This window comes from Fringilla coelebs (assembly GCF_963513975.1).
Source record: "Fringilla coelebs genome assembly, chromosome: 3".
Lineage (NCBI taxonomy): Eukaryota > Metazoa > Chordata > Aves > Passeriformes > Fringillidae > Fringilla > Fringilla coelebs.
In genome coordinates, this window is record NC_140030.1 from 44,740,648 (window position 1) to 44,756,211 (window position 15,564).

Genomic DNA, 15,564 nt, shown 5'->3' on the forward strand with positions numbered 1-15,564 from the left:
AAACCACCGGCCTCCGCCCTGGCGCCGTCCCCGCTGGTGCCCAATCAATACCGCCTTATTTCCTGTCCATTTGCTGAGGTCACGGAAACGGGACTCATTAATTATTTCTACCGGTGCAGCCTCAAGTGCGCTTCTGGCACGACAAGCGAAAACCGTCTGTGACCTTTTTTCGTTCCTCTCCCAAATTTTGCCGGTGGCGGCGGCAGCGAGCGCGCGTTCCTCTGCCGGGATGGGATGAGGCGATCAGAGGTGTGAGGCGGCACCGGTGTCCCCGCCGGGTTGCTTCCACCTGTGGAGGGAGAGATGCTCCTCCCGGAGCAGCAGCTCAGGGAAACCTGGTCACGGCGTAGACGATGTTGGCCAAGGCATCCCTGGCCTCTGAGGGAGGGAATCGCTCCAGGGCTGCCAGGGCTCTGTTTCCGTGGCAGCGGCAGAGGTCGATGGCAGAAGTCACACCTTTGCCAGCCTTGATCGCTTCCTGCAGCTGTTGGAAAACACAGGCACATCGGTGTGGGGGGTGTTTCAGCCGTGCACAATTATCTCTGGGAGCACAGGGCTTCTACCTCCTCTTCCCGAGGTAAAGGAAAAAGCCAAAGCCATCAGACAAAGCCCTTAAATCCTCTCAGCTGCTCTGTTTAGCTCCCCACTGCAGCGAAACCGTGTGAATGTAAACTACACCACCCGTTACTTCATCACATGAAAGATGCTCACTCTTCAAAGGGCACGCTTAAACTAAAAAAATGAAATTAAATTTTTAAATACTGAACATTTCATACCTCAGCCACTGCCTGTGAGCTTTTGTTCAGAACTGGCAAACCAGCCATTTGCTCACACTCCTGTTTTCTGCAATGAAAACCTGCATTTTGTGAATACCCATTCCATCCCCTGCTTTCAGAAACCAGCATAGGACGACACAGGTGGAATGACTGTATTTTGTAATAGGGGTTGCTATTTATAGACCATGTGATTACATTGCTCATAGTGGACAAAAGCAAATTTTGTCAGTAAAATATGGTAAACTATCATACTGAACTCATGCAAACTCCATCTTATCAATAAGGCCAGGGAATTTGACAAAGGCTTGGTGATACACCATAGGAGAAAGAAAATACTTTCATGGAATAACTGACATTTCATAGCAAGTTGCTGGAAAGATTTGGCACCTAAAAAACTTGGGTAAATGATAGGTTAAATTTCCTCTAAAATAATACAGACAAAATTGACAAAATAAGGCATGTTATTTTACCCATACCTGAACTTAGCAGAACTCTAAACAGCTTTTATTAAGGGCTTTTTTATTTTTAATTAGTACTTTCTATTTGAACAGCATCATGAGACTGTCCTGAAACACGATTACATTTTCTACTCTAAAATACAGGTGGTTCCCAGACCAGCTCCAGCCTCATGCCTCATCCAAGAGCCTGGAAACAAAGGCCAGGTGAATCTTTGGGATTTGATTTTTCCAAAAGCATTACAGTGTTTCATGATCTTTAACATGCCCTATACAGCTTTCACAACTGTCTAACATCACTGCACCAACTTTTTTAAAAAAAGGCTTTTCTTGGATACAGATAACAAACTATACAGGTTTCCTAAGTAATGTTTTTTATCAATGTTTTCACAGCTCAGTGGCCAAATTATTAAAAAAAATACATCACTATGACCTTACCTATCCAGTTTAAACCATCTATCTATCTATCTATCTATCTATCTATTAAAAAAAAAATCCTAGATGTGACCGAATCGTAAGTTACCCACTTCCTATACATATTTGCATTCATACAGAATGAATGATGCTTCTTATCTGAAAGTGGATTCATTATCTGTATTTAAAGATGAAATTAGCTGAAAGCATATTACAGTACTTGAATGTTCAAGTCCCAGTTCATAAAAATTTTATTCTCCTCTTCAGCTGGAATCTTCCTGCACTATGTGCTGGAAAGGAACTTGCCCCGAGGCATAAATGCATCACATAGCTAATTCCACATGTCTTCTAATGAGTGGGAATCAGCCATATTTCCAGGGCTCTGCAGCAAAGGTGAGGATAGGTGAGATGAGGTGCTCTAGCAGCGTGCAAAGGTGTCCCTCCCTCTTCTTTGAGGCACAACCTTGTGGGACACTAGAACCCCATACATCTTGAAGCAAACTCTGCTGATTTGCTAAAGCTTATTACAAAGGATTAGCATAACTTCTAATACTCAGGGAAGTATATACTGGGGATGTAAACAGGAAAGAAACAGCTCCTAGAAAGTCTTCAAATTGGTGAAAAGCCAGAGAAGCTTAGCTTAGGCATATATATGCTCACATCTATGTACCATGACTGAGTTGAAAGAGCAGAGTCTGGAAAGGGGGAGAATCCTAACACAAGGACACAATCCCTTTACACGCCTGTCTTGTGTAAGCCCTCAGACACATGCACTGCTTTGAAGCCAATACAATCACAAAGCTCGTGTCAAACTATAGGCAGTGGAATCACTACACAAAAATCAGACTAATCCGCTGTTGAGTGTTTCCCAGCAAAGTTCAAGGAATGTCAACATGGAAAATACCTGCTTACATGGACAGCTTTTCAGTTAGAGATCCTCCTACGTAACAAACAATTTATAGGCCTCAAAATGTACCTGGTTTGGATTCCCTTTGCAGAAGCAGCTGGTCAGCTCAAATAAGCATACACAGAGGCAAAGCAGTCTGAACTAACCAGACTACACACTAGCTCTGTCTCAGCAGGGGTTGTAAAAGGGAAAAAAGAAGTACAAATTTGGCTTTTTGTAGTGGGAAAGTTCTTAAAGAAATACAGGAACTAACTCTGTAACAAACCAGGTTTCAGCAGCCCTGCTGTATGCAAAAGCTCCCTAATTTAAGACTTTAGTTGTACTCTTGGTTATATTACAGTTATGTTTTCAGACTCTGTCTCTCAGATTTTGAGCTTCAATAATTTTATGTGATGAGCTTCACAAACTAAGGACACAGAAGAAAAAAAAAATCAATGTATCCAGTATAGATGCATTATTTTTAAATTTGGATAGGAGCAGCTGATTTTTACAGCAAATGCACAGAAAAGCAGAATTTACTGCTTTGATTTTTTAACTTTATAAACTTTAAGCTGCCTCATTGATTTCTTCTAAATATAAGAATCTGCTCTTTTAGACTACTTATATGGCATATTTAATTTTGTTCATATTTCCACTTGTAGGAACAATTTAATCCACACAATCTTCTTCAGAAAGATATTCAGTAATTAAAACTGAATACAAGTCAAAACACAGATTGCTTAGCTACACTTTTCTCCAGTTGAACTGCTAGATATGCTGGAATACTGCATTTTTGCTTTTCAACTTTTGTTCAGACCATTGGCATTAAAGCCTTACTTCATTCTAGAAGTGCCAAGACTCTGAAAAAAATCACCACCTGGGTTTTGGTTATTTAAATTCAGCTTAAAGAATAGTCTTGCAACAGGACAGCCAAGCTGAGGCTCAGATGAGACGTGATCTCCTCCACCATGTATCTGCACTGTTTTGCACTCTGTGCCCTTGCAGATACTCAGAACTTAACTGAGTAAACCCACACTGGCTCTGCTTTGAGCGAGAGGCTGGACCAGACATCCCCCAGAGGTCCCTTCCAGCTTCCATTACTGTATGATTCTGTGAAGAGACTTCAAAGTACCATGTTTCTCAGTCTGTTTGTTTTAAAAAGGCAAAGAGAGGGCTTCTCATCCATACCACAGAAGTGAAGGATTTGCCTTTCAGACCAACTGCTCTGGATTGCTGTTGGACGGAACAGCTGAGGGCAGCAAGAGGTCAGAGAGGAAAGCTAGGAACTGCTGGATTTTGGAGACTGAAGAACTAAAGGAGTCACAAACTGAGCAGGTGTTCAAGCACAAAGTCAACTAATTTCAAATCTTCTCTGCTGAGACATTTCTGCTTCATGAGCCAAAGGAAAGAAGATTCCTTTCACACAGTCCTACCTGTAGGGAGCAACAAATCAGGGGCAGGGTGGGGCGGGGTGGGAAGACTCACTGAATATGGGGTGAATATTTTAGCTGTAATAGACTTTATATGCAAAGGGAGAAAGAGAGCACTGAAATTCCTGATATTTTTTTTCCTTAGTCCAACCTAGGATTAATTATTTCCTATTATTAATTATTTATGATTAATTATTTCAGTGGCAAAATATCAAAAGTAACTTCAGATTTTTTGATGTTGTTTTAAAAGGATGATCCTAAACCAGATAATTTGTTATCTACTGAAATCTTTGAGTATCACGCATTCTCTCTGATCCTGAAGTGAGCTAAAACATTCTACATCTCTGAAGTGCACAGTACTTGCTGAAACAAAAAGAAACCCCAAAAACCTAAATTGATCTGTGGCTGAGTGATGGAATAATGCTCAAAGTGTCTGCAGTGTTCTGCACTGGCTTTCCTAAATTTGTTTTCCCTTTTGTGGGAGCACCATGCTCAATAAGCACTGGTGTTTTAGACTGCTGAAATGTTAACCTTAAAAAAGTATCAACATATTTCATAGGTAGTAGATCAATTTTGTCAATTTTTTTTTTGTTTTCTAAAGAAGTACTTTGGAATGTTTCAGCATCCATTCTTGTGGCTGGACATGTGGTTGAGCTCTTCCTTCTCAAAAAAACCCTGGACAATAATTTATTTGTATCACTTCATAACATCATAGGATATAAATTTATTTTTTTTTAAAATCTTTTGTTTGCTGTATGCAGCATGATATGCCAGCTGAAACTGGAGCAGTATTTATCAAATATTTCCTGAGAAACTTTTTCTGTACACAAGGTAAAGAAATGCATCTTCAAAGGGCCCAAATGCCCTGCAGAAGCCCCCATTAATAGAGTAGAATTTATTTTCTTTATTCATCTGACAAACAGTAAAATTTCTTTTTACTTCAAACTGAAACCCACACTATATAAAGGATGAGACCAAATGTGGGGAGGGTCACCCCCAACAGGAGAGGAAAGATGGCCTGCTTACAGAGAACACTGCTGTTACACAGATCTTATAATACTCTGCCAAAAAAATTACGGAACAAGCCATCCCGAGACACTGATTGATTGAACAGATTCTTTATTATTTTGGAAGGGACACCAAAGCCTTTCTATGTCTTTCACAATGAACTTAACAAGACCCACTAGTTTTTAAATCTAAACAATGGCAGTTGTGAAGACTCTTTACCCAAAAGCATAATTTTCTTAAATCCCCCTAATACAAACAGTGTTTGTTAATTGTCATCCTAGTGCACACAGCAATCAACTTCATATTTATGTTGAAACATATTAATTGTTTTAATGAAACAAAAGTTATGTTTGATTGTCACCCCAAAGAAGTGGGAAAATACCCACTGATTACAAACAAAGATGCAACAGATTGTTGATACTCGATGTGCACCTTGATAGTTCAGATATTAATTCCAAAAAATAAGAAAATTGCTTCATCTGAACAGTTTTGGATGCTTTTGTAATACTACTAACACATCGAAAAAGCCCCATTGATTGACTATGCTGTGTTTTTTATTATAGATAACAAAAGGAGCTAATGGCAGTGGTTGCTCCAAAACAAACAAGACAAATCTTCATGCAAAACCAAGAGGGTCACAAGCATCGACAAACAACAACGCTCTGTTTTTAACTCTTTGCTGCATTTCAGGAGCAAGAGGATGAGCAGCCTGTGGCCTACAGTGCCATGATGACTCCTTGGCATGTTAACAAAGCCATGGGATGACTGTCCCTTACCCCACTGGGCAGCAGACCCGCAGCCAGCACTGCACAGGATGGCTGCACTTGCCGTGGCAGCCAGCAGTGGGGTGGGCAAGGGCAGCCCACACCTCTGGCTGGCACCTCTGGCTGGCACCTGCTATTGTTATTTCTTAGCAGCATGGCAGTAGGCTACCACTGAGAAACCTCCTTGCAACCAAATGTGACCTTTCCCATTTTTCTTCTCTCTTTCCCACCATCTGGGAAGTCAAGACTTTAGTGCCTTGCAGTGTACGAACAGCTGGATCTACCCCATCCTGACTCATGCCTTCCAGCACTGTACAAACTCAGCTCCTGGTGTTGATGTAGTGCACAATATTTCATACACAAACCAAGAAAGTATGTCATAGCATGCCATGCCACTATGCCATACTTTCCATGCCAGTCTGGATGAAAGGCCTCTATGACAGACAGCAGAGCAAATGGACAGGGATACAGTTAAAAAAAAAGTTCTGCTATGCTGTCTCTCACTTGACTTATATTTTCTGAATATTGCATTTAGAAAAATAACAAATCATTGCATAGCACAGTCATTGGCCGCAAAATACGAGATTTATGTCTGTATTTAGTATTATATTATAATTTTTCTAGAACCTTGGCCGGCAAACAAGAATTACTCCTAGATTACTTATTTCTGCTACTAGTTGGGCCTTTGTTACATTCCTGTATAATGCCAAGTATTAAGGCCTCAGCTTTAGCAGAGTTTTTAATCGATATTATAAAGTGGTAACAATTACATTGAGAATCTCAAGTTGTTGTTTGAGAATTACACAGCTTATCTTGCACGCAAGGTATGCGTAACACAGATAAAAGCTTCTTGACTTTAAGAAGTCTGAGATTTTTGCCACATACAAACGAGGAGGACAGGAAAGTTGCTGTTTCTTTCAATTACATACATGAAATTTGTCCCTTACATGCATTGGTACTTTCCCTTTTGTGATCTGAGAAACATCACAAAAACAGCTGAAACAAATTTTTCATCTCTTTCAGAGACTTTCAAACATCACAACAATGGATCAATAATTTGCCTGGATGCAGTGTGATAGCATAGGAAAAAACAGAGTGAAACCCTCAGATACTAATGTGAGAAAAGATATATATTCAGAACACAGACAATATCAAAAATCCTTCTGATAAAAAGATTCAACAAAGCTGGGATGAAAAATCCCTAAAAAATTTTGCAAAACATAGTGACTTTATTAACCTGGCAGTCTCAGACCTAATCAAATTAATAGAAAGCTTTTCACTTTTTGTGAGAATTTGTGTCAGAGACCTCACCAAACTTACTAGTATGATGCAGGTATTTTTTTGTCAGTGAAAAAAATCAGAGGTACCATTTTAATATAACACGCATCAAAAGAACAATTGAAATAAAACTTTTGCCTTTTAAGAAGGGATGTTAAATATGTGGATCTCAATTTCTCAAATTTACTTTCATTATTTTAATTGAAAGTGCAGCAAGCAAGGTAAAACTTTCTTAAGTAGGCTAACAACTTTTGTATGCATATATTTATGAGTTTAACTAAAGGAATAATATTTTTATCTCAATTAAGTGGCACAATGAAGTTCATAATAAAAACTAAGAGAGGAAAAATAATTTTCAAAAGTTCTACAGCTAGTTTTGGTGATCTTTGCTTTTACAAAACTAAAGAGGAGATATTTTGAAGGCTCAAAGAGACACAAGCTCACAGATTTGATTAGGAACATTAAAGTTTAACTGTATCAACTGAAGAGAAAGATGAGAAGGGACTGTGATGCTGAGAAGAAAAGACTGACCAATGTGCAAAGCACTGCCTCTGGTGATGGAAGAGGAAAGACAACACAGCAAAAAGCAAAAAAATAAATACTAATTTGTAGAGCACAACATGCCCTCTAATTGGCTGTGTGCATGTGCTGGTCAAGTTATTCTGCTGGGGACAGCTGCAGGTTCCTGAGTTCATTTAGCACAGATATAACTAATGACCACTTCTACTTTAAGCCAACAAACATAGAAAAGAGGGATGTGATAGCCTAGGCTTTTGAAACTGACCTTAAAAAAAAAAAAAAGCTGGAAGTGGTTCGAACTCACAAAAATCATGCACAATTTTTCACTATCGTTCACCTCAAAATATCTGTGCTTCTGCAAGAGATAATTACCCAAATCCAGCAAAAATCATGTGCTTTCTGGCAGAAGTCAATTGCTCAAAATACAAAACTTGAAGAGCTTTCTCTCCTTCTTTACATTTTATTCAAGTGTGCAAGTGGCATAAGCATAATGTAAGTTTTTTAATTTCATGTGAAGGATACAAGATCTGAAATAATTTCAGATCTTGTAATATTTAATAAAGCAAATTTGATTTAATAAAGCAAATTTAGATATTTTGATTTAATAAAGCAAATTTAGATATTTTTCTTTCCCCTTTGCCTTTTTTTTTCATGTGGAAATTACACTGTGTGGATTTGTGGAAATGACAATTGTGGATCACAGTTATAACAATTAAAAGGAGAAATCTCATTCTGGACTTGCAAAAGTAATCTAGCTTAAACATTCACTCATTCAGGAGTGTCACCAAGACACATCTGAAGGATAAATTTGGTGCTGCTTTCAGTGGTGATTTAGATGAAAGAAAACTGATACAACAGTGACTGGTGTAGAGAACAACCTAAATGCATGATGATTTTAAATGGCAAAGTTAAGATCCCTCTGTCATTTTAAGAGGAAGGAAGGGCAGAGAGGCTTTTAAATAATCCAAATAGCAATTTTTCTTAATACAGAACAATTACAATAATCTGACCCATACTTGTGTGTTAGCCTTCCATATGAGCAGCAATCAGTCAGAGCTGTAACACTCTTCAGGCCCTACTTCAAGAAGCAATTCTCAATCATGCACCTGGCTCAGTAATTTATATATGATTTCCCACTGATGCTGGAGATAACTGACAGGACTTCATGATCTGCTTAAGCCTCAGAACAAGTCAGGCTCATGCTCAGTGAGCTTGGGACACAGTGTCATCTCTCTCCACCACATGTGTGCTCTGCTCCAATATTTAACCAGGGGAACTTTGTCAGCCATCTCCTGCAGCCCTCTGAGAGGTTCAAGGTGTCCCAGCTACTTTCAGTAAAGCTACTTAGTTCAGGTCTGCTTTTATTATAGAGAAGTAGCAAATACAGTGCTGTAAAGTTAGAAGTTGTAATGGGGACTGGAAGAAACCAGATTATTGTATATGTATATTTCTTAATAGATGGCATGGAACTAAGGAGAGATTAAAAAAAAAAAAAGTAGCAATGTACTCTACCAATAGAGAGAGGCCACTGATAGGATCTAACCTGCAAATGACTCCAGGAAAAAAAGACAGCAAAAGCCATCAGAAGCCTGGTTTGAAAATTGAGTTTGGGGAAGTAAATGGGAGAAATGACAGTAAAAATAATTATTCAATAACTACATTGTTAATTTACTATTATTAGGTACATTATTAAATTACTATTATTAAATGGCTACATTGCATAGTTACAGAACAGCTGTCTATTTATGGCTTTTTAAAATCAAGAAATTGCAGGAGCCACTCTTCCTCCCTTCATATACACACATACAACTTACAACCTACCTTTAATAAGGAAGTTTCTCTCAGCTGTCAAGAATATTCGTGAAAATATTTTTTAAAATATTAAAAATGAGATATAAATGCCATTTACCAACCTTCTTATAGTCCACAATGTTTCCTTTTCCTTGTGCCTTAAAAAGAAAGAGATTTTTTATCAGACACTACATACTACAAACCAGAGTTGCAAGAATAAAGAATGCAATTAAATGAGGTACTACTTTGAACATTACTTACTTTCTTTAGGAATCTTATACAGAAAACCTTAAAATACAACCAAACGTGTTACCAGCTTACACAACATGGTTCTGTTTCAGATGAGAGATGCAGATACTCAGTGTAATTTTTAGGCTTTTTCATTATGACTTGTAGTTAAACATTTGGTGAATCCAAAATGTTTTGGTCTCAAGAAATCTTGCTGTTTGCATTAATGAATCTCTCCCATGAGATTTTGTAATAAATTCTACTTCCTATCAGCAATAACAGGATTTACTTCCTTTAGAGAGAACTCTCTGTATACCTACACTGTCTTGCATGAGGCAATAGTTTAGAGCCCCCAAAAGGGGCTGATGGACCCTGTCAGAGCTGTGACCAGGCTGGAGGTGCTTTTGATTTAAGTATCAGCATCACCTTTTGAGTAAGTGACAGGTAAATACAACCTGTAACTCCTAATACATTCAGAAAGAAATACAAAAAAAAATTTAAATTTCTTCTTGTCCAGATGCAGGCAAATATGGTGTCCAACTTTCTGAATTTTGTCACAAAATTATGTAGAAAATGTTCTTTCTCACTTGTGCTCCAATAGAACCAGAGCATTAGCACTTAACCAACCTGAAAACCCTTCCCTGAGATCTGATCTGGATGTACCATTATCACTTCATCCAATTCCAGCTCTTCTTTTTCCATATTCATTGAGGAAAAAAAATTAACCTGTTTCTTTCTCTGTAAAAAAATTAACCTGTTTCTTTCTCTGTAGCTTCCTCAAGGGAAGACCCCAAACCTCAATTCTTCTCCAATCTTTTCTTCTCCTGAAAAGATGTAGATTAGGACCACTACCTCTCCATGCCCTCTGTAGAAATTTCAGAGATCAGCCCAAAGGAGCAGACCAACTGGGATAATGAGAAGAGCTGAGACCGGCACTGAAGAGGAATGCTGTGTGGCAAGCATAGCTTCTAAGAGATATTGCCAAGTTGGCCCAGACTTGAAAAAATGAAATAATCTTTGTAAAGGAGGAAAAATAAAATAGAGAAAATAACTGATGAGCGACTAAACAAACTGAACATGAAGGAGAACAGTAGATAACAGAACTGATTCCTCTGAAGGATAAAGGGGATTGATCCACAAAACCCCTTTGCTTCTCTCTTTAGTCTTAAGAGCCAGCTTTTCTGGAATGCATGTTAAGAAGACAGCCTGATAGCACTTGGGAGTAGCAAACCTACTGCCAATTAGTGCTTTCTTATTTGTATATTCCCATTTTCTTTGATTTGCCAATTTTTATTCACCTGATTGGATCTTACAGCTTCTCCAAAATATATGTGGTAGTTATACTGTATATTAGAACACCAGAAACATGTTCCTTAAGAAGTGATTGCCTATATGCAGATTCACACCGCAGCAGAGAATCTGACAACGTGTTTGAGGAAGATGCTTTTCAGCTGCAGCAATAGCAGGAAAGGTGTGCTCAGTGTGCCTCCTCCTGTGCTTATTCTCATTACCAACAGCAAGAATATTTTCTCATGATCTGCTCCTGTCAAGCATTCCAGTCAATGGCTGTTGTGGTCCTCCAGGCAGCAACCTCACACAATATGTCTCCTAAGCCTTCTTTACTACAACTGCACCACTGCTTTTTTAAACTTTTTTTATCCTCACAGTAGTAGTTTGGCTCTCTAACTTTTTCTGACCCTCATCTCAGACACACAGATGGTTTTTTAACCTTTTACATCAGACTTGCTCAACTGGTTAAGCTTCTGACAGGGCCTGAGTGCACTGCATGTGCTTTACCTATTAAAACCATACAAATGACATTGCATGAGAGGGTAGCTTATGAGTGCATCCTTTTGAGCACTGCCAGCATGAGGAAGTCTCTGGTTTGAGTGCTTGGCCTACACTGAATATCACATAGTGAATGTGACTGTGGGTGGTATCTCAAAGAGATATGTAGTTAATCATGCAGTTAATCGCATGTAGTTAATCAAAGATAACTTTCCTCTCTAAACCAGCACAAGTCAAGAAAGGCTCCTGGACTAAGTGTTCCATATTGTATTTGGCAGTAATGGTAGCATAGTAAATACCCTGTATAAAGTATGTGTATAATAAATAAATGTATGAAGTACAGCAGTACTAGTAGATAGTAAATACTTTTGCAAAGTGCATGTCACTTGGCACCCCCACCCTTTTCACACAGAAGTGCTTCATTGTTTCCATAATGCCCATTTTTGGTATGAAAATTTAGTAAGCAGACAGACCGCACTCCTGGAGTCCTGCAACCTCCTCTAGATTCTGCAGATGGGAAATTGTTTCAAAGCTTTTATACACTGTGCTGTGGAAATGCCATTATTCTCCAACTGCAATAATCCAAATCCATTTACATTCAACTCGCAAATGAGCCTTGTGTTGAGACTGTTGAGTTCCAAAAATCCTCATCATGCTTTATGAACTACTAGCCCCTAATTTCAAAGTGACAAGAAGATTGCTGCATTTTAAGATCCCCCACTCTATACCACTGTAGGACTGTAGATTCTGCATACACCTCCCAAAATCTCACGGCTGAAGAGACCATGCCTCTTGCTTGCAATATGTGAAGACAGGTCAGAACACAGAACTAGGCAGAGGTTTAGAATTCACATCCACTCCTGATTCCTGCTTTCAAACCAGCAGAGAAAGGAGCCATCAGCAAGCACTTCTTGAATGAATATACTTGCACAGAGCCAGCTTCTTATTGAAGGCAGCAGCCTTTCTAACAAACTGTATAACAACAAGCATGAATTTCCAAACGGCAGTCATCACTGTTGTTTAGACAGACAAAACACGTCCAACTGATGTGGGAACCCAACTGAATGCTTATTTTTGCCCATTTTGGTGCTTCCTGCTCCCCCTTTCCCTTCTTGATACCTTCTACAGTTATCTATTTGTGCTTCAGCAACATCCAGGGAGCTATTAATGGACTTGAATCCTGCTGTGGTACATGACAGTTACCACCTAGTTATTTTATTCTCATTGCCTTCCTCATGTAAAAATTAGAGGGAAAAAAATAGGTAAATAAGAGAATTAAGAACAACAGTATCAGACAGCTAGATCTCAAAACTATTTTGTGGTGGTCAGAAAGCCAAACTGCACAGATCATTCCCTTTCCATTGCAAATTACTACTCCATGCATAATTTTGGCAGAAGGAAATGCGTGCCTACCTTTCAACCACAGTGATGCTTGAAGTTCTCTGCTTTAAGCTGCCAGTGAAAGTAGCTTTACTAAGACGTGGGACTGCACAAGCAGTGAAGAGGAACACACATATGCTCCACGCAAATGAATCTGCCTGTTACACTGATATACAAAAGTCTGACAGAGCTTGACCGTCAGGTCCGTACGTTCCCCTTGTTTAAAGTGTGGATGAGAGAGGTATTAAGCACTGCAGAGCATAGGAAAACCTCTTGTTAATTTCTAAGTTCCTGTGCAGATTGAAAGTACAGATAGGAGGAAATAAACAAATGGCAAACCCAGGAAATTCTAAACGGTGCTTTATTTTACCTCTCTAATCTGTTTAAGCCATGCCTCCCTTCCACGGAATTCCTGATGAAGGATTGCAGGAGCAGAATTCAAACTGAAGGCCATGGTGTCACTAGAAGTTTCTTTAACAAATGGCTGCAGGTCCGAATGTAGCTGGAAAAGAAGAACACACGCACATTCAGTTCCCAGGACCAGTCTATATGTATCCACCCACTCCTCAAATGGAGGACCTACACCTAATGGTTCTACACCTACTCACCACTTCCTACTTTGACACTTGTACTCTGGTTGCACTTTTTCAAGTCTGAGGGAGGAATAGAAAGATGTTTAAAGCCTTGCAGTGGTGGAAAGATGTGGCAAAGAGAAGAAAGAGAGTCTGCAAAGACACAGAGCTGGGCAAGCCATGGGACATAGCCAGGTAGGAGACTGTAGAGTGGCAAGAAACAGAAAAAATATAAAGGAGAGAAGGATCCAGTCTTTGGTGGGAAGAAGATCAGGCTTTAATCTGTGCAGAGTGCTATACTCTACTTTTGAGTACCTGAGGAAGCAGATGCAGTATGACCTTCCTTCTGACAAAGCAAATGCTACATAGCTAGGAGCTTTCTATGAAAATTATGCAATCCTTAATACACAACTATGTGTCAATGGTGAATATATTAATATTAAAGCATATACAAAATATTAAGGATATAACTGCACTTGAAGTAATTTACTGGTAGAATTGTACCTAGTAATAGCATATAGTGGCCTTCCTGTGGCAGTAAAATTGTGCTTTATAAAACCACTTCCTTCTCCTGTAGGAACTAGAAACTGCATTAATCAACTCAGCTGAAGCAGATGGGAGGTCTGTCTGCTTGTCTCAAGCTACATCTAACCTCACAAGTGATGCAATACAGCAGAAGCAGATCTGTGTTTTCCTCTGGACTAACTCTAGCTGGAGACTCAATGTCTTCTAGTAGAGGTCAGAGACCTTGTCCAGGAGGTTCTACTGTTGTAGAGGTGTAGGATGGTCCTGTCCAGATATGGTGACCTCTCTCCTTATCTCCTAGCTGCCCTCTATGGAATTTCCCTCCACAGCAGGTTATTCAGAGGGGATATGGCTCAGTCCATGCTGCTGCATGGGCAGTTGAGCCTCACAGCACAAATCTCTGCATGGTGGCAGCCAAGACCCAACACATTATGTACAGACTGGGCAATGAGATGCTGGAAAGCAGTGCTGCAGAAAGGTCCTGGAGATCCTGGTCGATGACAAGTTGAGCATGAATCAGCAGTGCCCTGGCAGCCAGGAGGGCCAGTGGTGTCCTGGGGGGCACCAGGCTCAGCATGGCCAGCTGGGCAAGGGAGGGGATTGTCCTGCTCTGCTCTGCACTGGGGCGGCCTCACCTCAAGTGCTGGGGGCAGCTTTGGGCACCACAATACAAGAAAGGCATTAAACTGTCAGAGTGTCCAAAGGAGACCAACAGAGATGGTGAAGGCCCTTGAGGGGAAGCCGTATGAGGAATGGCTGAGGTCACTTGGTCTGTTCAGACTGGAGGAGACTGAGAGGAGACCTCATTGCAGTCATCAACATCTTCATGAGGGGAAGAGGAACAGCAGGCACTGATCTCTTCTCTATGGTGACCAGGGACAGGGCCTGAAGGAATAGCCTGAAGTTGTGTCAGGGGAGGTTTAGGCTGGATATTAGAAAAGGTTCTTCACCCAGGGAGTGGTTTGGCACTGGAACAGGCTCCCCAGGAAAGTTGTCACAGCACCAAGCCTGAGAGAGTTCAGAAGTGTTTGGACAATGCTCTCAGGCACAGGGTGTGACTGTTGGGGATGGTGCTGTGCAGGGCTGGGAGTTGGACGCGATGATCCTTGTGGATCCCTTCCAATTCAACATATTCTATTACATGTTTCCTCCCGCAACTCCTGTTAATGGGACAGTGGGTTTAGGAATAATGAAGGGGCAGAAAAGGTAAAGTTTTAAGCTGCTGCAGAAAGATGTGCTAGAAGGAAGTTAACAGAGCCTTTAATGTAATGAGTTCCATTGCTGGGAGTGTGATTTTGGTAGTTCACAAGCTCTGTTCATACCAACAGTTTCTGCAAACATCTCACTCCATACAGCAGCCAAATTTCTCAACACTCACCTGCCGGCTAAAGTCTACAGCATAAGTCATGCAGTATACGACAGAGCTCACGAGCAACACATCTTACAAGCCTTTCCTTCTATATTTAAGCTCCCAGAACAAAAGGAATAGGTGTACCTTATGACTCATAGACATATGCTTCCCATACTGGAATGCCATGTCCTGGATCTCAGCGCTGTGCTTTGCTAGCTCCATTGCAGCCTGGCAGCTCTTGGCCAGCAAGGCACTGTGCGACAGGAAAACCTGCTCCTTCCACCTAGATATGCCAATGTCATCTGTGAGGCAGTTCTCCTGAAAATGAAACAAAGGCTAACATGAAAACACCAACACTCGTGTGTCAGCTCCCAGAAGTTAACAGTGTGGCACGGGTGA

The 15,564-nt window shown here is 40.2% G+C and overlaps 1 protein-coding gene across 1 annotated transcript in view; it reads right to left on the bottom strand.

The window, feature by feature from the left end:
• The window catches only part of PDSS2 (decaprenyl diphosphate synthase subunit 2), a 109,997-nt gene continuing 94,433 nt past the window's right edge, over window positions 1–15,564 (bottom strand). The window contains exons 5-8 of the mRNA XM_084202862.1: window positions 15,310–15,483; window positions 13,088–13,219; window positions 9,444–9,479; window positions 1–484 (exon numbers count right to left, since the gene is read on the bottom strand). Coding sequence (XP_084058988.1) covers window positions 326–484; window positions 9,444–9,479; window positions 13,088–13,219; window positions 15,310–15,483 — 501 coding nt within the window. The 3' untranslated portion in view covers window positions 1–325. The remainder of the gene's footprint in view (window positions 485–9,443; window positions 9,480–13,087; window positions 13,220–15,309; window positions 15,484–15,564) is intronic.